At 32.9% G+C, this 24,748-nt stretch overlaps 1 protein-coding gene across 10 annotated transcripts in view; it reads left to right on the top strand.

Moving 5' to 3' along the window:
* The window catches only part of POSTN (periostin), a 35,721-nt gene extending 11,470 nt beyond the window's left edge, over nt 1–24,251 (top strand). The window contains exons 6-23 of one of the 10 annotated variants that reach the window (XM_002824179.5): nt 296–442; nt 941–1,082; nt 2,294–2,506; nt 3,120–3,254; nt 4,701–4,849; nt 6,511–6,647; nt 7,219–7,349; nt 7,856–7,986; nt 8,094–8,196; nt 8,304–8,371; nt 9,414–9,459; nt 12,542–12,622; nt 15,740–15,829; nt 16,526–16,615; nt 17,361–17,438; nt 17,813–17,896; nt 22,312–22,353; nt 23,469–24,251. In XM_002824179.5, coding sequence (XP_002824225.1) covers nt 296–442; nt 941–1,082; nt 2,294–2,506; nt 3,120–3,254; nt 4,701–4,849; nt 6,511–6,647; nt 7,219–7,349; nt 7,856–7,986; nt 8,094–8,196; nt 8,304–8,371; nt 9,414–9,459; nt 12,542–12,622; nt 15,740–15,829; nt 16,526–16,615; nt 17,361–17,438; nt 17,813–17,896; nt 22,312–22,353; nt 23,469–23,506 — 1,905 coding nt within the window. In that variant the 3' untranslated portion in view covers nt 23,507–24,251. The remainder of the gene's footprint in view (nt 1–295; nt 443–940; nt 1,083–2,293; nt 2,507–3,119; nt 3,255–4,700; nt 4,850–6,510; nt 6,648–7,218; nt 7,350–7,855; nt 7,987–8,093; nt 8,197–8,303; nt 8,372–9,413; nt 9,460–12,541; nt 12,623–15,739; nt 15,830–16,525; nt 16,616–17,360; nt 17,439–17,812; nt 17,897–22,311; nt 22,354–23,468) is intronic. The other 9 variants (XM_009248582.4, XM_002824180.5, XM_063714889.1 and 6 more) reach the window with 9 other exon arrangements.
* The last annotated feature ends 497 nt before the right edge of the window (nt 24,252–24,748 follow it).

Below are 24,748 nucleotides of genomic sequence, written 5' to 3'. Positions count from 1 at the left end.
CATACAAGAGAGGGAGAAAAGCAATAATTTAAATGAAAAAAACACCTTCGCCTTAGGTTGCTAGATATGTTAAGTATGACTAGACTTGGATTCTCAACTGGTTCCCTTTTCTCTTACAGTTTCTTTTTTAGGTATAACAACATGTAAATCTTCATCCACAGCGTTTACATTTAGAATGCAGTTTCCTGTATGTTACATTTACTAGTATAAATGAAAAACTGGGAATGGGCTTGCAGTCTCAGTGGTCAGTGGGTATCTCTGGTTTCAGCACTTTGATTTTTCCAAATAATTATAGGTTGTCACTGTTAATTGTGCTCGAATCATCCATGGGAACCAGATCGCAACAAATGGTGTTGTCCATGTCATTGACCGTGTGCTTACACAAATTGGTACCTCAATTCAAGACTTCATTGAAGCAGAAGATGACCTTTCATCTTTTAGAGTAAGTCCAAGAGCAGATTGTCTTGAGTCATTGAAATCCCTCCTCTTCTGTCAAAATCTAAAAACAATAAAAATGCTATTAAATCTGGCAAAAATGTAACAAACATTTTTTGAAAGGACTACTGTTTTCATTTTACACAGGAGAAACTGTCTCATATGAAATAATAATATTTCTGTGGACATGATAGAGTAAGAATGGTTAGTCATGTGACTGGCGTGTATTTAGCGCATTTAGAACGTGTTCATCTGTTATTATATATACTGCTGGATATTGCTACAGTCCCACAAACATGGGCAGAATTCCCATTCTTGCAAACACAATTTGAAGAAAGTTGGAAAAGACATGGTTGTGTCAAAAAGTAATATTTTCAAGATCTAACAACAACAAACCTCTATAGTGTGGGAATCAGCTCCTTCATGTCACCCTAGGCTAAGTGTGTTGTAATCTTCTTTTAGATTTACAATGTGAAAGTCTCTGAAAAGCACATTTGTGTTTCAGGCAGCTGCCATCACATCAGACATATTGGAGGCCCTTGGAAGAGACGGTCACTTCACACTCTTTGCTCCCACCAATGAGGCGTTTGAGAAACTCCCACGAGGTGTCCTAGAAAGGATCATGGGAGACAAAGTGGCTTCCGAAGGTAATTTAAGGTTTTCCTCTCTAAGGAGTCTCCCAGCATTCTGAGAAGGGAATAAAAAAGAGGCTAGTCCTTACCAATAATATTAGTTTTAATAAGCAAAGGCAAGGAAAAATTTCTATTCTGAGATGTACTATAAGTCTTCCAAAAGTCCTTAAAAGAGTAGGCAGAGTATAATTCTTAAATAATAAGAATACTCTTAAGATCACATTCTTTCATACTGCTTTCAAGTAAATAAGTAGTAGATATTCAGAAGGATTAGCAGGTTTTGGAAAGAAATATTAGATCATCAAATTTTAATATCGTAGGCATGTTATGCAATGCCTTTAATTCTGTATTTATGCCAAAAGATGTTGAGTTGTGAGAACCGTATGGTTCTCTTGGGCCTCTAATTACTGATACACAGAAGAATTTGGTGGCTTTCCAAGCTTCCTTTCTGTTGTTAGATAGGTTTTACATTGTGCTTGCATACTTCACTTACTCAGCCTATCCCAAAATACATTTAACCAATTTAAGATGAGAAAATTTTAGGATGCAGGATAGATGTAATGTAGTTGAGGCATAGATCCCTCCAGAGGTCCTTCAATAAATCATCTTTATTTGGTTACTTTCTAGAAGTTGCCTTCCAGAAATAATTTGTCTTATCCTCAGCCTCTATTGACCTCATTACACGTTATGTACAAATATTCTGCTATGAGCAGCTATTACAAGATACTGCTCTTGGGTATTTTGGAATTTAACAGGCCTTCCCTTTTTTTCTCTTTTGGAGAGAGGGATCTTGCTGTGTTTCCCATCATGGTCTTGAACTCCTGGCCTCAAACAATCCTCTCACCTAGGCCTCCCAAAGTGTTGGGATTACAGGTGTGAGCCCTTATGCTAGTCAAAGGTCTTCTGAAAGGAACAATTCTTGCTTTCAGATCAGGAGTTACTTTTTTATGATAGCTGGAACTTAACCTACCACGTTTTCTAATACTGCACCAATCATTTCCTGAAGCTGATCTCCTCTTATTATTCCTATGAAGCTGAGCTGTTTCTATTTTATAGTTGATAGGAAAAAACCTCTAGAACATAAACAGGATTTTAAAGCTGTTAGTGAATCCTTTGGTCCTACTACATTTTAAGGAATACTTAGTTCCACAATGAAACACATCTTTTCAGGGTAAAATGTTATTTCCCTTAATCTGAAAGCTAGCTGTTTTTATTGTGTTCTCCAGCTCTTATGAAGTACCACATCTTAAATACTCTCCAGTGTTCTGAGTCTATTATGGGAGGAGCAGTCTTTGAGACGCTGGAAGGAAATACAATTGAGATAGGATGTGACGGTGACAGTATAACAGTAAACGGAATCAAAATGGTGAACAAAAAGGATATTGTGACAAATAATGGTGTGATCCATTTGATTGATCAGGTCCTAATTCCTGATTCTGGTAAGCAACGTTTTTTTGTTTTTGTTTTTGTTTTTTTACTTACTATAATTTACTAATTATGCTGTCTCAAAGAGTAAGTCCATGAAAAATGAATGTGCAGTATAAAGAATGGCATGTAAAGCACTAACACAATAAATAGTGAGCTACTTGAGCACTCCATAGATAGGCAGTGTAGTGATGGGCACTCCATGCATGAATCTTTGGCTTTCTAGGATTTCTGACATCTAATATTTATAAACGTTTTCACAGTGCCAGAGTTTTTCTTGGAAAGAGAAGGAAAGATCTAACCAAATGGTCAGCTTTGGATAAATGAAAAAGCTATGGAACTCGCAGCGTAGAGAGAGAGATGAGAGATGAACAATAGAGAATTAAAGAAACATGTAGTAGGAAGACAGAAAAATATTTTCCTTCTGAAATTCATTGTGATTATCAACTCCCACCAAAAAATGGAAGTGGAACTCTCTTATTAAGGAGGAGGAGGATGTCCTATCACACTGACATTGCAGTAAATAGCTTACAATATTAGAAAAGAGTCAGGAATTGATTTACTAGTTTCATGATGGAGATAATAGCAACGATGACATTGTTGGGATGGTGATGGTTTATTTTTCAGCCAAACAAGTTATTGAGCTGGCTGGAAAACAGCAAACCACTTTCACGGATCTTGTGGCCCAATTAGGCTTGGCATCTGCTCTGAGGCCAGATGGAGAATACACTTTGCTGGCACCTGTGAATAATGCATTTTCTGGTATGTGCTGGACACTTGTTCCTGCTCTCTGCCTACACACCTTTTTTTCTTTATGATGATTGTTTGCAATAAGAAATAATAAATGTTTTAGGAGGTGTTGATTAGTTTCTGCATTGGCTACACATACAATGTGTTAACACTACATGGTCTCTACTAAAACGTTCTTCATTTCAAAACATTTCATTATAATGGATAATAGCCTACAGTGAGTGAAAGTTTGTAATTAAGACTATTCAGGCCAGGCGTGGTGGCTCACACCTGTAATCCCAGCACTTTGGGAGGCCAAGACAGGCAGATCACTTGAGATCAGGAGTTTGAGACCAGCCTGGCCAGCATGGTGAGAACCCATCTCTACTAAAAATACAAAAATTAGCCAGGTGTGGTGGTGCACTCCTGTAATCCCAGCTACTTGGGAGGCTGAGGCAGGAGAATTGCTTGAACCTAGGAAGCAGATGGCAGCACTGCACTCCAGCCTGGGCGACAGAGTGAGACTCCGTCTCAAAAAAAAAAAAAAACCAAAACTTAAAAAAAAGCATATTTAGTTTCTCTGTGAATCTAATATTTCCAGCACAATAAGGATGCACTGATAGATCTTTAAAAAAAATAAAACTGATTTCTTTATTTGATACCAACATAATAATATTTAGAAATAAATAGGTGTATTTTGCATCTCAAAATTTGGACAGTAAGGGTGTCAAATTATAAATAAATAAAATGAAGAGACTTATACACTTCCATATCATGATGTAAAATAGTATATATAAATATTTCACCTAGTAGTTGCTATTCACAGACCATGTTCACATTCATACAGCATTCGACCTTTCTCAGGAAAATGATTTCACAGACATATTTAAATTGTTAGGCAACATTTATTAATTAAAAATAGGTAACACAATTTTTTGTTTTTCCAAATGCTAAATTGTGATATAAAAACTATTAATCAAAAAAATTGAATTCCTAGATATCGTGACTTTCTTCTTTGTAATAATCCTGCCCATGTGTTTTGACAATAACCCATATTTAAGAGGCTGTTTGCTTTGATTCTCTTTCCAGTAATCAAGATTAATTTACAAAGGATTCATCAATAGTTCTTTCATGTGACTAATGGATATCTAATTATCAGACAAAGCCTTGGCCACCATTAAGGTTTAGCATTTGCCAGTGACCACTACAAAACTACGTAGCCCTTACAGAGGTGAAACTCATTGATTGAACTGGTTGGAACTGTATTATTGTCATTTAATACAATAGGTCACAGAGTTTCTACTTGGTGAATTGAATTGTTAGTTTCTAGCATTTGGTTGACTCATGTATTGTATGAGTGCAAAATCCATGATATTAATAATGTCAGGGATTATCTGTTTATATGATTCTCTCTTACCAGGAGAAACTTGAATGTTTTCTAAATAAAATAATGCTCTTTCTTAATGAATTTATTTACAGATGATACTCTCAGCATGGATCAGCGCCTCCTTAAATTAATTCTGCAGAATCACATATTGAAAGTAAAAGTTGGCCTTAATGAGCTTTACAATGGGCAAATACTGGAAACCATTGGAGGCAAACAGCTCAGAGTCTTCGTATATCGTACAGTAAGTGAATCACAACAAAATAAAAAGTCTGTCAAATGACATGTCAAATAATGCTGTTTCAATGAATATTTCACAGAATTTTATGAGTGTGGTTCTAATAGTAAATATTCATAGAAGCATCAGGGAACTGGGTAGCTTGGGTGAAAAGACTGTGAGCAAAGTCCACAACAAGTGCTATGTATTCAAAACTCAGATAGTTTGCATGTGTTTCATTATGAATAACTTTCTATTCTAGAGCGTCAATTATTTTAAATTCCAGAAAGTAGTAAATTTTTTAAAATAAACTTTTCCTTTGCAGAGTACTTTACAATTTACAAGGTAATTCTGTTCTCTGCTTACACACCATTTTTCTTTATGATGATTGTTTGCAATAAGAAATAATAAATGTTTTACAAGGTGTTGATTAGTTTCTGCATTGACTACACATACAATGTGTTAGCACTATGTTGTCTCTACTAAAATGTTTTTCATTTCAAAACATTTCATTATAATGAATTAAATATGCAAGGTGATCTTATACTGTAAAATAACCAGTCAGCATCTGAATATCTTTTGAATGGCTTTCAAGATAAACCTTTATTGGCACATAGAGATTTCTGGACTCTAAAAAAGGGTCTTCATGTACTTTTTTTTTTTTTTTGAGAAACAGAATTTCACTGTCACCCAGGCTGGAGTGCAGTGGCACAATCATACTCACTGTAACCTTAAACTCCTTGGCTCCAGGGGACCCTCTCACCTCAGTCTTCTGAGTAGCTAGGACTATAGGTGCAAAACATCACCCTGGTTAATTTTTTAATTTAATTTTTCTTGAGACGGGGTCTCGCTACATTTCCCAGGCTGGTCTCAAACTTTCAGCCTCCAGTGAACCTCCTACTTTGGCCTCCCAAAGTGCTGGGATGATAGGCATGAGCCACTGCACCCAGCCCTAACATACATTTTGCTGCAGGAAAATTTATAGAAATATTGCTTATCAAAATTACAGTGCAACTAATGACACGTTCCGTATTTGTCCAGATAACACGTACAGCTACAGCTAAAAGACTTCACAGGAAGTCAGGCATTACCTAGAACTGAATCTGGCACATGTCAACAGCTCCCTGCAGCCACAAAATTCCAAACATTTTTAAGTATGCATTAAATGTGCTGCACTTTAAATTTTGTATATACAAATATATGTGTGTATATATCATATTTGTTCAAAAAGCTATAAATATGTCAATGATTTGACTTACAGTGATGTATAGGGTCTTACAGTCAAGAAAAAAAAGTAAATATTTGTGAAGATCACTAAAAGTGCTAAAGTGAGGAAACCTTACAGATAGTGTTGACCAAAAGAGGGTCTAGAGAAATAGTTCAAATCTGAATAGAAATTATAAAAAATGTAGAAGTGGGATTCCATGGAACTTCTGTAATTTATTGACAAAATTACCTGCCTGATCCATAGGTTAGCTTGACTATTAATAAAAAACCTGGCTAGATAAGAAGTGTCTTGTGAGTTTGTGTGAGTCATTGAAAACAGAGGAAAGAAGCTGTTCCTGTGGCCTCAGACACCAGGCAACCTCTCAGGAGGGCCGATCCGGAAACTTAATTATATAGTTACATCTATATGGGAAATTTCAAGCAAGGAAAATGACACCCCATCCCTTTCTTTCCTTTCCTAGGCTGTCTGCATTGAAAATTCATGCATGGAGAAAGGGAGTAAGCAAGGGAGAAACGGTGCTATTCACATATTCCGTGAGATCATCAAGCCAGCAGAGAAATCCCTCCATGAAAAGTTAAAACAAGATAAGCGCTTTAGGTAAGCCTATTAGTGGCACCTCCACAAAGAATGAGAGCTATTGGTATATTTTTGTTTCATAGGCAGTATCCCAAAAGGCATTCAGTCTTCTATGTGGTTGAAAATGGAATTTAGAATAAAATGTTCATACAAGTGTTTTCAAAATTGATGTATGTTTTCACTGCTACTTTCTGGTACACCATTGTAAGATTTCATGTGTGAAAACAAATCTAACAGACTAAACTACTTCTTGACATTTTTCTTATAATTAATTTTTAGAAATTTATGGTATATATAGCAAAGACGGTCTTGTAGAGTATTACACGATAAAAATGCTTCTTTTTTGTTATGTGTGACCTTGTCAAGTTTTATAGGATGAAATCAGATGAAAAAAATTAAAAATTATATTGTATATTTCAATCATTTTTCATGATAAAACTTTTAACAGGTATTGTATTTGAAACATATGAAAATGTATGAGCAGTTCTCTCATGCTTTCCACAATACATGGATTCTATTCTATTACATGCACTGTAGGTGAACATACCTAAATCTAAATCTGACAAAATACATATACATTCTTCCCACTTAGCACCTTCCTCAGCCTACTCGAAGCTGCAGACTTGAAAGAGCTCCTGACACAACCTGGAGACTGGACGTTATTTGTGCCAACCAATGATGCTTTTAAGGGAATGACTAGTGAAGAAAAAGAAATTCTGATACGTAAGTAGAAGTGAATTCCAGATATTTTCCCTTTCATTTAAGGATCTCACTTCTTTCTCAAGCTTTCCTGTCCAGATGTCTGCCTTAAAAATGCCCCCTCTCTGGTATTCATGGCTAGCTTTAGTTTCCTTTTATTTCGTCCACTTGGGATGTGTGGAGGGTCACTCAGTAATGTTCTTAAACTGCTTACTGTCATGTTGTTGGGCTAGATGTTCACTTACGTGGTTTCTATTAAAGACCATGTAATTAGGGGACAAAGAAGAAAACAGTTATAATTTAGAAAATAAATAGGTTTTTTTCTCCCAGTAAGTTGAGTTCTATTTTGATTAGGCTAATTGAAATAACTGTATGTTTTGACATAGCATTGATATCTACTTGAGAGAATAATGACATTAGGAGAAAGTACAATATGGAAAAAGATAAAGACTAATAAGTGTTTTGTTTCTTAGTCCTTGTCTATCAAAAAGTCATATTTTCAATAAAAATAAACATATATATTCCCCTAGGGGACAAAAATGCTCTTCAAAACATCATTCTTTATCACCTGACACCAGGAGTTTTCATTGGAAAAGGATTTGAACCTGGTGTTACTAACATTTTAAAGACCACACAAGGAAGCAAAATCTTTCTGAAAGAAGTAAGTTGTCTAGAATGAATTTATGATAGTGTTCATCCACCATTAAGTTATCTAAATATTCATCCTTAATGAAATTTCCTCATTGAAACTGCCTCCTATTTTGATAGGTAAATGATACACTTCTGGTGAATGAATTGAAATCAAAAGAATCTGACATCATGACAACAAATGGTGTAATTCATGTTGTAGATAAACTCCTCTATCCAGCAGGTTTGTAATTATGGAACTCATTGATGGGCTAAGTCTTTTTTTAATATGAACCTCGATTTTTATTTTATGCTTTCTTACCAATATTCATTTAATATTTCTCTTCATAGACACACCTGTTGGAAATGATCAACTGCTGGAAATACTTAATAAATTAATCAAATACATCCAAATTAAGGTACTAAAAGTTGCTTGATTTATTTCTTTTTTTTTTTTTTTTTTTTTGAGATGGAGTCTCGCTTTGTCGCCCAGGGTGGAGTGCAGTGGCACGATCTCAGCTCACTGCAAGCTCCGCCTCCCGTGTTCACTCCATTCTCCTGCCTCAGCCTTCCGAGTAGCTGGGACTACAGGCGCCCACCACCATGCCCGGCTAATTTTTTTTGTATTTTTAGGAGAGATGGGGTTTCACTGTGTTCGCCAGGATGGTCTCGATTTCCTGACCTCGTGATCCACCCGCCTCGGCCTCCTAAAGTGCCGGGATTACAGGCGTGAGCCACCGCGCCCGGCCTAAAAGTTACTTGATTTGTTTCTAATATGTAGAACACATATGCAGGTTTAACATAACAGGCTAGAAATGTACGCATTAATAAGTAAATATGTACTGGGCTTGGATTACTCTTTGTTGTTTATGTACCACTGGCCCACCTGTAAAGAAATGACATCATTTCCTCATAGTTTTGTTCAACAAATATCTATTAAAAGCTACTCAGGACCAAGTATTGTATAAAATGTTATGAAAAATATGTATTTAAATTGGACATGTCTTTATTCAAAAAGTTTACAGTCCAATTTAGAAAAATAAAATGGTACATAAATGACTAAAATCTTTGTATCATTCAATACTTTCACTGCAGAATATAAAGGAAAGAACATTCACTTATAAAAAATTGTCACTCATCACAGATTAAAGGGAACGGAATATTTTTCTTTTTTTCAATGTAGGGTAAAAGCAGGAAACATAAAATTGTGTTTAATAAATATAGTTAACTTTGGATTAATTATTATATAATTTTTAAATCTCTGAGTAATGAATCCAATGATTTTTATGCCCTCTGACCTGATCACATTGAATTGGAAGATGATTTATATGAGGACTTCAATTCTATTAAGTGTAATAATAGCTTCACTATTTTTACTTTAATAAGAATTAAAGTGGTGCCATGGTTTTGTTAACACAACTATCACATTTCATGTTACTAAATATAAACATTTATTTTCAGTTTGTTCGTGGTAGCACCTTCAAAGAAATCCCCGTGACTGTCTATAGTAAGTATATAATAAATATTGGCCACATGGGTGGCAAGGTATGAAAAAAGAAAACAATACATTTCTTTGTATTTACAGAGATTATTGATAATCTGGTACTTAGAATTCCAAACTATGGCCAATCTCATTTCACTTGAAAAAAGGCTTGAGGTCTCAGATAACCTTCAACTCCAATGAACTTCTTCCCCACTCATTGGAAAAACAGAAATGATATGACATGAGAAAGACAGCAAAATATAATATTAGCGTGGCAAAGAGCCAGGAAAAAAAAAGACATATAAAGGGAAGAGATGGCAAAAAGACCCTCTAGAAATATCTAAAAATTCAGATGTGTGGACACAGACTTGTTGTTCACGCCACCCTCAAGCCCCGAGCTATCTAAGGGAAGGCTGAGAAGCACGTGTTGAAGAATACCAATGTTTATAAGGTGGCAGTTCAAAAACTCTCCCATCCTAAATTGGACAAAGGAACAAAAAATCTGCCACGTGACAAATTTAAAGTTTCCAAATTCCAGGGTTCTTTGATCTCTGACACTACCAGATTATCAAAATTAAACCTCTACTACTTAAGAATGATAAAGGGTACTTCATTCTCATAAGTGTAGCTCGTAGTATATCTTTTCCATCATGGCTTTTTCTTTGTTTATCTTTTCTCTCTTTCTTTATTTCACTGTAGCTTTCAAGCAGAAATTCTTTTCATTTTGTTTTGGCTCTGTAATTAAACACTCAACATGTATCAGTAGCTAAAACATTACTTCAATACCCACATTTATTCTGGCTAGAAAATCATTCCATTTTATACCATGAGCATCCAGTTATTTAATTAGGAAAATTTCCCTTAAGATTTATACTATATATGGAAAAGGAGTAAAGCCAATGTAAGGAGCAAAACAAAATGTCTGCTGCTCTTGTTGATTTCAATTATGTAATAATAACATGCAATTCCAGGATCAGGCCAGCTCAGCACTGTATTAAAGATTTAATTGGAATAGATATGATTTATCATGGGAATACAATCTTGTAAAAAATATGTTTTCTGAAAATTAAGCAATCCTTATGTGCTCTATTCATCAGACATGTTATGTCATCTTTCATCAAAGGTATAAATATATACATATGCATATATATACACATTTCCACTACATTTCTTTAGCTTTCCTTCTTTATCCATGTTAGTTTCACTACTTTCTATATATGTGAATGCAATATCTTAATTACAATGAGCAAAAATATAAATATTTTCTCCTACTAAATTGCATCCTAACTCACAGAGCATAAGCTACATTTTATTAAGACACACAAGTTCAATGGTCCTTCCCTACCTACCCAGAGGCCTTGAAACAACTCTAACATTTACATTCCAGTGTAAGATGTTTCTTTTACTCCTCCTTAGACGGTATGCTGTTATTAAGAAGTATTTTGAAATAGAAGTAAAGATAAATTAAACCAAATTTTCTATTTTTATATTTCGTTGTTGACTTGTTTCTAAAATTCCTTTAATTTTTTGTTGCATATTATCCTCATCCCCAAAATAACATCCATTTTAAAGTGTATAGTTGAGGGGAAGGATGCTGTTTTTGGTATAAGTTGTCAAATATGGAACATTTGACTTGGAGAGGGCTAAAATCAATATTTAATCTTCAGAGTTTCACCTGTCAAAACTATTTAAGTCTGCAGAAAATCAAGATTGAAATGAAAACTACCAACAAACTGAACATCCAAAACATCAAATTCCTTAACATGATGTAAAAAATGTAAGCTAAAAGGAATTAGTCCATTTTGATAGTAGCAATAGAGAGCCCTGTGTATTCGTATTCGACCTTCATGGAAAGGTTCTTCTGTGGCAAGACCACCTGTGGAACCAATACCTGAACACACAGATTTGTTTTATTTTAGAGCTTCACAATTTGAGATCTCAAAATACAAAACCTAATAAAGCTGAAACACAGGGTCTATGAAGGCTAAGAACCCACATTAATTCAAAAAGTTGACACAGCTAAACATCTTACAAGCATGAGGTGAGAACTGCAGAAACCGAAGCTGTGCTAACATCTCACCTCTGCTGTTTTGATGTGATCTGGATGCACAGTTAGCTTCAGTGTGGCCCTTTATCTAATAGAACCATCTTTCAAGGCTTTTCATTAGAAATGACAAAAAGCCAGTTGCTCTGGCTGTGTGGCTTCAGAGGCACATTTCCAGTTAATCAGTACAACCAAAGTCAACCAAATAGTTGACTGGTATTTAATTTATTTTAATTTACTTTTATTATAGATCCAGGGGGGTACACACATAGGTTTCATAGATGGATATATTGAGTAATGCTGGGGTTTGGGCTTTTAGTGAACCTATACCCAAACAGCAAACATAGTACCTAGTTCAAAGACTATTATCTTACTTAGGTAGACGACACACGTTTAAAATATATACCTTTAAATTAAAAAAAAAAAAAAAAAGGATAGTGATAACAAAGCTGAAAATTAAAGACATTTTAGCCTATAACTTAAATACTGATCATATCATGTTTGTTGAATAGAGCCCATGTCTGGCTGGCTGAAATTTATTCTTACTTTTAAGTATTCTGAACTATGTTTCATTTTTTCCTTTCTATGTCACCGTTATCAGATGCATGAAAAACATTTTAAAAGCCTTTTTCTTTCATTTTTTCTTTTAACTGAGAAAGAATCCAGCAATGCAGTTTAAGATATTATGAATTGCATGACATTAATCATATTTGTCTTCTGTTGCAATGCAGCCAGTATTTTCAAGAAGTACAAAAGAAGGTAAAGCGCTTTAGTGGTACAATTAAAAATTACAGATTTCTAGATATAATTCTTCACTTTGTGAGTATATATTTCACTAGATCAAATTCAAGTCACTAGACTTCAGAGTTCAACACCTGGACATCAGAAGATATTACATTACGTACCATAAATATTTCCTGTAGCTGACTGCCTGAACATATTACCACGTCCTGTACCTTAGTATCCTACAGAGACAAAAAAGAAAAGGAAAAAAAAAAAAAAAGAATCTTTGTTCAGGTTTTTATGTAAATATCTTTCATGTTCCACTTTCTATACTTTCAGCAACTAAAATTATAACCAAAGTTGTGGAACCAAAAATTAAAGTGATTGAAGGCAGTCTTCAGCCTATTATCAAAACTGAAGGTAAAAGTCAATGTTATACATGGTTCCTTTTATTGTAAAAACATCTGTAAAAATACTGATTTCTATGAATGTATCTACATTCTTTTAAAAACTAACATGTTAAATGTTGTATAACCAATATTATACCAATGGCATGCTCATGTAATTGCAGAATGCGGAGTGCAAATTATTTAGCAAAGTAGATGATGCATTCCTAATACTTTCAGTACATTTGCTTGTACTTGATTTAATTTGAATCTAATTGGCATTGCATTAACTTAGTACACAGATACTCACTAAACAAATACATCATGAGTTTTTTTTACTTTAGTCAGACTCCTACAGGCTGTATACTCTTTATGTTGCTTTGTTTCCAATCTCCCACATGTTCTTTTTTATAACAATACAAGAAGCTCTTCCAAAAAAAAAGTATAGGCATTTTTCATTGTGTAACATAAGATAGCATATAAGCTATGTTTACTGAAAGCTTTTAAAATTACAACCACACATGAGATATTTTTTAATTAGACCATCAGAATTATAAAACAAAGTGAATAGTTTATGCAGTGAATTGATTTTTAAAATACTTAATTCCAGTCCTGAACATATTCTTACATACAGACGTATATATTATATATGAGAGATATATAATACACACACACACACACACACATTCTCTCCTGATGTTTCAGACTAGAACATTAAATAAGAACTTACTTTTCTCTCTACTCCTACTACGTGTGTTAGCCAACTTCAACATCTTTGACGTTACTTTCATTTCATGTATTTTAATTATGTCCAAGGATCACAATTTAATTTTTTTTAAATTTCCATGTATAAGCATCTTAATGTAGCACCTTACCCAGAGAAAAGAACTAGTTATCTTCTTTGTGCTATAAGAAAGCTAGAAACAGTCTTCCAAAAAGAGAACAGATTATATCTTTGATGGAATCTTTGGGAAACTCTAATTGTAATTATGTTTGGTTTTGCTGTTTCTTTTGATGGTTTGAGAAGGTAACTTCTTGAATACTTTTATCTATATTTTTTAAAGTAAGCCGTTAATTTAAATTTATACATTGAAAATACATAGGTAAAAACTTATTTCCTAGCTAATTAGTTATCTATATTAGTATTTATTCTTGAGACTTAAAATTGAGTTATTCTTTGAAATCTATCCTTGTTTTTTTCTTGAAAAAAATACTATAATTATAATTATTTAATTGACTTTCTATAGTGATGAAGAGAATTCGGTATTTTAAGAAGAAATTAAATCAGAAATTTTTGTTGAAAAAATGTTCCTTGATCATTGTAATAAAACATGACACAATGATCTTTGATAATACAATTGATTTTAAAATCAAATCTTGTCCTGTTTTTAAAAATCAGATTCCCTAAAATTTTGCACTATAATTGTGCACAGCTTCTTTACCTGAAATTATTTACATGTGCCAATGTTCTTATTTTCAAAGATTCTTCTCCTTTGAAGCTTCTTTATTCAACTTATTTATCTCCTCAATCTTTGTCAGTAGGATTCTATCCTACTAATCTTTATTCAGTTAAGCTCATACTGGAGTGTCATCTCTACATGGCTTCTTCTTATAAAGGGAACATGGATGAAAAATGGAGTTGTGTCACCTATTCATTAATAACTTGAGTTCAGAAATTACACTCCTGTGTAGCATAATGAAGGAAATAAATATTTATCTTAGTAGTAATTTACAATGGTCCAGCTTCCAAGATCGCTACTGGCATTTCCTTCTTACTGTTTGAACAATTACAGATTTATTGATGACTTTTAAATTCTTACTAAATAAATTAAACTCCAGGACACAATTTTAAGGTGTCTCTTATAAAAGATACATAACAGCATTTTGGAATTAAGAATAAATCAGCTAAAATTCAATTCAACAAATAGTTATTGAGCAGCTATTGTGCTGGGTACTTTCTGAGGTGTTGGGAGTAAATAGGAAAACAATTTTGAGAAAATCTCTTCTTTCATAGAGCTTAACTATAAACGATGTTTCCAAAATTTCAGTTTGGCTTTTCTAAAGAAATATTGATTTAGATATTTTATTAACGCATTGTTGGTTCTTAAATTCCTTAGGCATCCTTTCTTTTGAAGTTACCGCACCTTAAAAACCTGGCTTTATGTTTTGTGCTCAATATCCCTTGGCCTTATATATCAAATGTTATGGCATGAAATACTTATGGTTTCAAAAAACTTTACTTTTATTTTCATTATTTTGGATTGTTCTAGGCTGGTTTAGTTTTGGTAATCATGTACATTGACAATTTCTGAACAAGCAAAAAAAATGCTTTCAAAGATAAGCAAGCAACAGTTGCATTCCACTATTGAAAGCTATTACAGTATGAGTTAAATGTACTGAACTTATTTTTCTTACTCCTCTGTGAAACAGTCTTAATTAACTAATGTAGTAAGCAGCTTTCTAACCTTCAAAATGATTTTCTGTGGTAGCAAAATCATTTTGCAAGTCAAATGCAACACTAGTTTAACTTTTGCATTTGAAGGACTGTTTATCTATTAATTGGTTAATTTTGTATCATTCCCATACAGAAGGTAAGTGCTCAAATTCTTTTCCTCATAAAACCTGACATTCAGCATCTTAAAGGTAGGTATACATTTGGTACTTTCTTATGTTCACTCCTATACCCACTAGATCAAAAATATAAGGTACTGAGTGATTTTAAAACTTAAATGAAAAATTTTAATAAGGAAAAAGTAATAGACAATATCAGTATGATAAAGTGGGATCTACACCAGTTATCAGAGAAACACAAATGTGTACATACTGCGTGATCTGCAAAGTGTAGCCACATATAATATTTTGCGTAATCATACTTTATAACTACGAATAAACAGATGGATTTATCCATCTGTTTAAAAGCTAAAGGAGATGAAAGTAATTTTAGTAGTACAAAAACAGACTAAATCATTTGTTCTCATAACTCTTGTCTAATTTGAAGACAATGGGAAATATTTAAAAGTGACTTCATAGAGCCTGAAACCACTTTGACATTTGAGTTGAGTAACACTAAATGTTGAAATAAATGTCCTATTCCGGTAAATTTAAAGGACTGTTTTAACATGATAATTTGTCTCCTAAAATAATGTCCCAGGACCCACACTAACAAAAGTCGAAATTGAAGGTGAACCTGAATTTAGACTGATTAAAGAAGGTGAAACAATAACTGAAGTGATCCATGGAGGTGCGTTCTGTATATTACCTGGGGCCGACTACCTTCGCTGTGATTATTTTGAAATAGTGTTGGTTTAGAAATATTGAACATCCGATATTTTCTCTTTGTTCTTATTTTATAAAAATTGTGGGAATTATTTTCTCAGCTATGAGTTCTATTAGCTGGTCAGAAATAAAACATAGTTAGCTTTTAATGGATCTAGTTGAAATTAATTTATCTATTAAGTCACCAGGCCCAACAAAATGTCATGATTTTTGCATATACAAGTGAGGATTGTGGAATAAAATTGTAACACTAATGTCAGTATAAAAGGAAATATTAGAAACAGTAGGAAAAAATGACTATTGTATAAGTGTCTGTCTAATAAGCCACTCCACTACTAGGATTTATGATAGGGCTCCCATTCCAATGATATAGAACTCCCTCATTCTCACTAAGTATTTATTCCACATCCAGAAAACAAGTATGACATGGAGAGTTAGCATGTCAAATGGCCCTCTCTCTCAACCAAGATTCAGGACATATCTATTACCTTTTAGATCCCTATTGATATGATTTTTTGGGATATGTTCTAAAAATGTTTATGATTGAATCTTAAATGGTAATATTTGTAGAAATATAGTTAATCATTACAATGTCTAGCTTATGGATGTATAGTCAAAATATAAGAGTAAATCAAATGCATTTGTATTCCCCTGCTTTTAGAGCCAATTATTAAAAAATACACCAAAATCATTGATGGAGTGCCTGTGGAAATAACTGAAAAAGAGACACGAGAAGAACGAATCATTACAGGTAGCCATTAATTCCATACATGGATCTATGCCTAGATTATAAAAATCAAATTATAGTTAATCCCCAAATATAAGAATCATTAAAGAAACAAGTCATTTTCATAGTGATTACTAAAGTTACTTCATATTTTGGCAGATATAATATTATTCTAAATATGTAATCTATGTTTTACTCTGAATTGAAAATTTGTAGACAAATCTAAAAGCATTTGTTTTTATTACATGTACGCATACATACGTGTAATATGATATACCATTGATATGATATACCATTTTCACTTTACTGTGTGTTAATGAGTTCGAGGACCCTAGAAGAAAAGCCATTTCCTCATTTGAGTTTCCATTAATCTTAAGGTCTATACATCTACATGCCAAAATAGAAGCAAGTTAATACAAAGCAATTGATCAATAATTTTAGTAAACCTCATATCAGACTTCCAAACTAGCGTCCAGTTGGCCTAAAATTAGCCTAAAATTCTTAATCCAGCTATTCTTTAAGTATTTGTTTAAACAATTAGTGAGCAAGTATGGCTTGTGCCACCTATTTATGGAAATAAAGTTTTATTGGAACACAGTCTTTCCCATCCATTTATATAATACCTAAGGCTGCTTTCACACTGAAGTATCAGAGTTGAACAGTTGCAACACAGACTACATGGCCCACAAGTGTAAAATACTTACTCTCTGTCACTTCACAGAAGTTTGCCTACTTCTGTTTTAGACCTATTTCATTGTCCTTCTCACAGGTCCTGAAATAAAATACACTAGGATTTCTACTGGAGGCGGAGAAACAGAAGAAACTCTGAAGAAATTGTTCCAAGAAGGTCAGCACTTCTAGGAAAATAAGAATGTGACTTTACCTAAGCTATCCGTATACAAGTCTAAAATAATCTGTGAGGCATTCTACATGTTTTATACTCTATCTCATTCTATTGTTCATTTCCATACCAGCAAGAAAAAAGCACAAGAATAAGGAATTAAGCATAAATGGCAGTCATATTTGTTTTTTAATACAGTATTTTGTTCAACAACTTTATAAGAATATTAGTATGTCAGATAACAGCACTAAAAGTTGTGAAAGAATCGAGTGTTGGACTGGAATTCATTATTGGGCAGATGCCATTATTTATGACATTAAGTCTGCTGTCTTTATTTTGTTATATAAACCAATTTCTGCTATAAACATGTATCCTCTCAGAGGTCACCAAGGTCACCAAATTCATTGAAGGTGGTGATGGTCATTTATTTGAAGATGAAGAAATTAAAAGACTGCTTCAGGGAGGTTAGTAAAAGGACAACAACTAACCCCCTTAACAGGTTCTAGTGACTGAGTTCAACTTTTTAAAGACTGAGCAAGCAGATTTTTTTCTTTTAATTAGGTTAAAAAAAAAAAGACAACATCCACTGTTGTCTTAATAGATGGATTGGTTCAATGGTAGTTAATAGTTATGAAGAAATGATTACTAGTTTAAACAGTCTTTAAAAAGTTCTATGGTATAAAGTTTGGGGAGCAATGAATATTTTTTTTGCTTTGATTCAGATAATTTTAAGGACCTTTTAAGTATGTGAAAGGGAAATAATTGTTAAATTGCTAGTTGTTAAGCAAGTCCAAATTTGATATACTTTTTATATTTAAAAAATTATATTCACTGCCCCCATAAGAGCAATCAAGGCATGTCTTTAAATTCTATGCGTACATATAGCCAAAAATAGTGCATTTAGTAACATTCTTTTCCAAAACTATATTCTTGGGAATGAATATCTGTTTCTTCTAACAGTTTGAGTGATAATCTATACCTGCAGATATAAGTTATTTTGCATATAAAATTAATCTTAATCTTTTATGGAATGTTCTCTGTCTGTGGCATTAAATGAACCTTAAGAACAAAAAAAAAAAGAATTCAAAATCTTACACGAAACCTACATAGTAATTATTCAAAGATGTTGTGTTTATATAGATACATAATTTGTATCATTGACATTTGAATAAATAAATTTCTACTTCATTTTTTAACAAGGAAAGTATTAAGCTGAAAAATTATTTTTGTGAAACATGTATTTAAATTCTTTAGAAATACCAAATAGGCACTTTGAAATATACTACTAATTGAGAAACATAACTGAAGTTTGATGTTTATCCAAAACACAGTCCAGATGGCTTTTCAGCTTATACTTTTAAAAATTGTATCACTATGTCCAAGAAAATGTAAATTATCTTGGGACTTTCTATATTTTTAGCAATTATTATTTCTATATTCTGTAGTTTAATAAACGTAAAATCTCTTAAATAGTATTTAGAAACTTGTCAGTGATAGTTTAAAAATTTTTAATTCAACCAATGATTGAATTTTCCCTCAATAGAAATACATATGTCTGAAAAATACAAGTTTCCTCCCAGAATTCTAAGAATACATAGCACAACAGAGCCATAACGGAACCAAAGATTCCTGTAGGATCTAACAAAGAATTTCCTATCTACCCCTAAATGCTCAACTGTCTGCTAGGAAAAAAAATCTAAGGATTTGAGGGAAGAGACAAACACATTATGAAGATCAAATTGAATTCTTTTTTTTTCTTTTAGTCCTTGCCATAGTAAGCAGCTTTGTAGAATGGTAATGCTTTTTAGGGAATCAATAAATTAGTAGCTGCATCCGTTTATATTGCTTTAATTCATTTAGGCTTAAATTTCAGGTAAGTATATTTTCTTCCCCTTTGATAAGCCCCTGTTATTGAGGCCACTATGAAAAATCCAGTTAAATATTAAAGAATTGCTTCAGCCAAGAAAATATATAACTGCTACAAGTTAAGTATATGACATTCAATTTTTAGTTAATGAACTCCTTTCTTAGCTCTTGTCTCTGATCATCCCAGAAGTTTATTCCTTTAGTTCCCAGTGTGTGATCTCCTCTACATATCTGTAAGGCATCAGTTTTCACAATGCCATGTCAACTATTGTAGCATTGTGAAAAAACAAAAAAAAAAAGTTTTTATCAAATCATTTCTCCAAGGTTTTGCTTTTTGTAGGAAAGACACTATATGCGGTAGAATTACTAGTACCAGCATTAATTGGACCTGCTTGTTCTCTTTTTTCCAGCTATCTAAAACCATCAGGTCATTACTGAGTCACAAGTATCCCCTTGTCTAGATCCTAAAAGGCATTGATAAAAGAAGCTAGTAAAGATTACACTATGTAAGACTTTTTTTTCCCAAGGTCTGGCCAATTAATACATATCTGAACCACGCTCTTCAACTCAATAAGTTCTACCTAAAACTGAATTTTCTATCTAAACAGTTCATATTGTATACATTGTGGTACATGTAGTACATTTTTGTACTTTTGATAATTTGAGTATATTTCTCAATCATTTAAGTCATGACTATTAACATGGCTAACTGGTACTTTGAGTACTGATGTTGTGATTTGTCACGGATATACTTCCGAGACCTTAACTGAAAAAATTTCTTATTAAATGCATAAAATTTTTGTGCTTACCTTAGAACTATGCATTCTGAAACGACTCAAGCAATTAAAGGAGGATAACAGACTATGTCGAAAGGAATAACAACAAAGTCATTTTTGAAGGTTTTCGCAAATCTGCCAATATAAGAGGTTAAGATTTGCAACCTCTATAGAGAATAGTAGATTGAGTTGTAGGTCTGCATTCAATCTGAGCCCCAACTCAATCCCAAATTAGTTGACCCTTTTCTTGCTTGTTTCCTTCAACTGAAAGTGAGGATAGTAATGATACCTACAGTCTAAACGAGTTAACATATGACAAGCTCTTAGAACAATGTTCAGCACAAAGTAAGCTGTCATCAAATGTTACTGTCAATCATCAATTGACATTAACATGGTCAATTAAGTAATGTTTCACACACAACTTTAAATTTCCATAGTCATAGCCATGGAAACATACAAAAGGCAAACATGTAAATGAAATGTCAAAATAATTGAACTGAGTACATTGCATGCTTTAGGAAATAAGATGTAGGGTGGTTCCTTGTGCCAACATATTCAAGTAATTGGCTTATCTTCCCATGTTTTGCTGCTCTAAATGTGATCTAATATAACTCTCATTCATGTTGACATAGCAGAGAGCTGCTAGGAGTAAACCTGTTTTCTACACATTAATCAAGCGTTCTTTCAAAGTATTTGTTTGACACATTGAACGTTTTTTATTCTGGAATATTATCATAGCAAAACCTCATTAATTGGATGCTATCAAAATTATGAAAGGAAATCTGAGTGAGCACATTTGTTTTGAAAAGAAATTGGTAAATACTTCTATGATGCAGTTTTAAGTTATACAATTAACTGCTATTTGGAATTTAATAAGTTCACTATAAGCAATGTGCCTGCGCACCAATTAAAGGTTGGATCTGTCTCTTCTTGACAATTTTTTAGAAGCCATTATTTTGTTACCAAATAAACCTGAAGTTAAGAAATATTTATACTTACATGTATTTATATCTAATGGAGAATATTTCATAATTCAGACTTCGCTGTTTTACACAGACTTCTCCCCATTATCCAACATAGTGAGAGTTTTCTATAGTTCTATATTTTACTCTAGTATTAATGTGGTTTTATAAATGATTATATGCCTTATATTCTGGGGGGAAAGACATGTGAAAATGTGCTAAGTAGACAGAAACAGAATATATAAGTTTTTTTGAATGTTATTTCTCTTTTAAAAAATTTGCTTGGTGTCATATAGCCAAAACCATTCACAGTGACAGTTTCATTGCTTACTTTTTATATGATTTCAGTGAATTAAAAACATGTATATGATAGAAAAAATTGGACTTCATGCTGAGTATAGATGATACATATAAAAGAAGTCAAAATTTGGAGAAAAAATTTAAAAAGATAAGTAGAAAAATGAAGTAACTGTAGAAACCATATTTACTCTTTGATCTCAAATGCCCAAAAACTGAGTGAAAATGTGAATTTAGGCCTACCAGGTAGTCTTGTCAATAAACTAAAAGAAAAACAGGAGAATTGAGAAATATGTTACAACTATAACAACACAAAACAGCAGTTTTGAAACACTTGCAGTTCTTAAATATGAAAGCTTTTATTAGTTAATTTTTTAAAAGGATCTCATAGGATTGACACTGAATCAGGTTGGGGGGTGGAATAAGGGTGATGGCATATTCCTCCTGAATTACTTATTATAACATTTCTAGAATCATTAGGTCAATGCTACTTTGTTGTCCTCATGTACAATAAAGGAATCACAAATTGATCTTAGTGGTAATTTTACGGAGGCATACATTGCACATAGGTATGACTGCAAAAATGGGTGCCTAACTCTGGGAAGATACTTGTGTTAAACTTTATATGACATTTAATAACTCTTCATCATAAGGCAATGTTTTTTACAAAAAGTTGAAAAAATCATGTAAGTCATTTACTCTGCAAAAATGGCACATTATGTGGGGCTCCAAAATCCATAATGAAACGATGTGTTTTGCAACTAAGAAACATTCATTATGATATATGGAAAACACTGTCTACTTGTCCTTTGTCAAAAAATGTGAAACTCTGAGGATCATAAAATTTACTACTAAAAATAATCTTCATGTCTAAGTGATACTTATTTAAGACTTTACACTGTTCTGCTTAACCATAGTCTCCTGTCTGATTTTAGCGATAATTGCAAAGTATTTCTAACTACAACAATTTAATTTTAGACACACCTGTGAGGAAGTTGCAAGCCAACAAAAGAGTTCAAGGTAAGTGTATTGGCTATAGTAATGTATGTATATGGCTTCTTTTGTTATATGAAGAGAAATCAAACAATAGGAAAGTATTTTAAAGTATTTTATTGAAACTTGTTATCGATCAGAGAGAAAAGCTAGCCAGTTTCGATGAAAAGCATTTTGATAACAATCAGAAAATAAATTTCTCATGTTCTATACTATCAGAATCTAATAACAAATATCAAGGGAAAGGTCAACATACTCATGTAAACTCGTAGGCATATTGAACCCTTGAGATAGACTCAAGTGTATATTCTCCATACATATATATATATGTAATGTTTTGTACATACAAGTTAAGTATACATATAATTTTGTGTATATAAGAGTTAAGTCCAAAAGAAATTGTTGAATATCTGAGATAAACAAATGTAGATTGCAGGTGGACCTGAATTCTTAAAAATGGTATTATGTGAGACAATGCTACAGTTTGAGACATAAGTAAATAAGAAATGTATATATGCAAAAAACATTAATATAGCTATTTACAAAATGTTCATTTAAATGTGTAAATTATATATATATATCACATGTGCATTACAATTTATTTCATAATTACACTATGTGGATTTGCTAATTCCTCCACTTAAGTTATCTTACATTCCGATACACTGAGAGAGCAAGAATTTCCCTTGTGGAACCTAGACTAAATTGCAAGCTTGGAATTGCAAGTTTGGAATTTCTGGGTTAATTACATACTAGTAGTCAAAAGAAGATGCAAGGCTTATCAATGCACTATAAGAACATCTTACTTTAAACCAATCCAATATACAGATCTTTGAAAGTAAAAGATCAACTGAATTGATTTTTTTAACTAAAGAATGTGTCAGTAAATCTATGTAAATATCCAAATTCACACAAATTTTCTAAAGAGTTAAAATTTTTAAATTTCAAATTATTGTTTTTATATACTTTTGATCAAAACATAATATTTGCTTCACCATAAGTTGAGGATATTAAGAAAACATAATCTAAGGTTTATTACAAAAAATAATGGCCTCTGATAGATATACAGAGAATAATATATTCTTAAATTTTAAAATTTCCTAACATTTACAGTCTATACATTCTCTTTTCTTTCTGATTAGGATCTAGAAGACGATTAAGGGAAGGTCGTTCTCAGTGAAAATCCAAAAACCAGACAAAAATGTTTATACAACCTAAGTCAATAACCTGACCTTAGAAAATTGTGAGAGCCAAGCTGACTTCAGGAACTGAAACATCAGCACAAAGAGCAATCATCAAATAATTCTGAACACAAATTTAATATTTTTTTTTCTGAATGAAAAACATGAGGGAAATTGTGGAGTTAGCCTCCTGTGGTAAAGGAATTGAAGAAAATATAACACCTTACACGCTTTTTCATCCTGACATTAAAAGTTCTGGCTAACTTTGGAATCCATTAGAGAAAAATCCTTGTCACCAGATTCATTACAATTCAAATTGAAGAGTTGTGAACTGTTATCCCACTGAAAAGACCGAGACTTGTATGTATGTTATGAATACATAAAATGCATGCAAGCCATTATCTCTCCATGGGAAGCTAAGTTATAAAAATAGGTGCTTGGTGTACAAAACTTTTTACATCAAAAGGCTTTGCACATTTCTATATGAGTGGGTTTACTGGTAAATTATGTTATTTTTTACAACTAATTTTGTACTCTCAGAATGTTTGTTATATGCTTCTTGCAATGCATATTTTTTAATCCAAACATTTCAATAAAACCATTTTTCAGGTATAAAGAGAATTACTTCAAATTGAGTAATTCAGAAAAACTCAAGATTTAAGTTAAAAAGTGGTTTGGACTTGGGAACAGGACTTTATACCTCTTTTACTGTAACAAGTACTCATTAAAGGAAATTGAATGAAATTAGTGTTTCTTGAGTTTTTCTCTTTTTAACTTTTAAGCTCAGGGGTGTGCAGGCATGTGCAGGACATGCAGGTTTGTTATATAGGTGAATATGTGTCATGGGGGTTTTTGTACAGATTAAGTTATATAAAGAATCATTAGACAGCCGGGTGCAGTGGCTCACGCCTGTAATCCCAGCACTTTGGGAGGCTGAGGCGGGTGGATCATGAGGTCAGGAGATCAAGACCATCCTGGCTAATATGGTGAAACCCTGTCTCTACTAAAAATACAAAAAATTAGCTGGGCGTGGTAGCGGTCACCTGTAGTCCCAGCTACGCAGGAGGCTGAGGCAGGAGAATGGTGTGAACCTGGGAGGCGGAGCTTGCAGTGAGCCAAGATCGCACCACTGCACTCCAGCCTGGGCAACAGAGCCAGACACTGTCTCAAAAAAAAAAAAAAAAAAAAAAAGAATCATTAGATAATGAAGCAATCATTAAACATCAGCTGAATACTTAATA

The sequence above is a fragment of the Pongo abelii genome, chromosome 14 (assembly GCF_028885655.2).
Source record: "Pongo abelii isolate AG06213 chromosome 14, NHGRI_mPonAbe1-v2.0_pri, whole genome shotgun sequence".
Classification (NCBI taxonomy): Eukaryota; Metazoa; Chordata; class Mammalia; order Primates; family Hominidae; genus Pongo; species Pongo abelii.
This window is presented reverse-complemented; position numbering and strand designations above follow the sequence as displayed.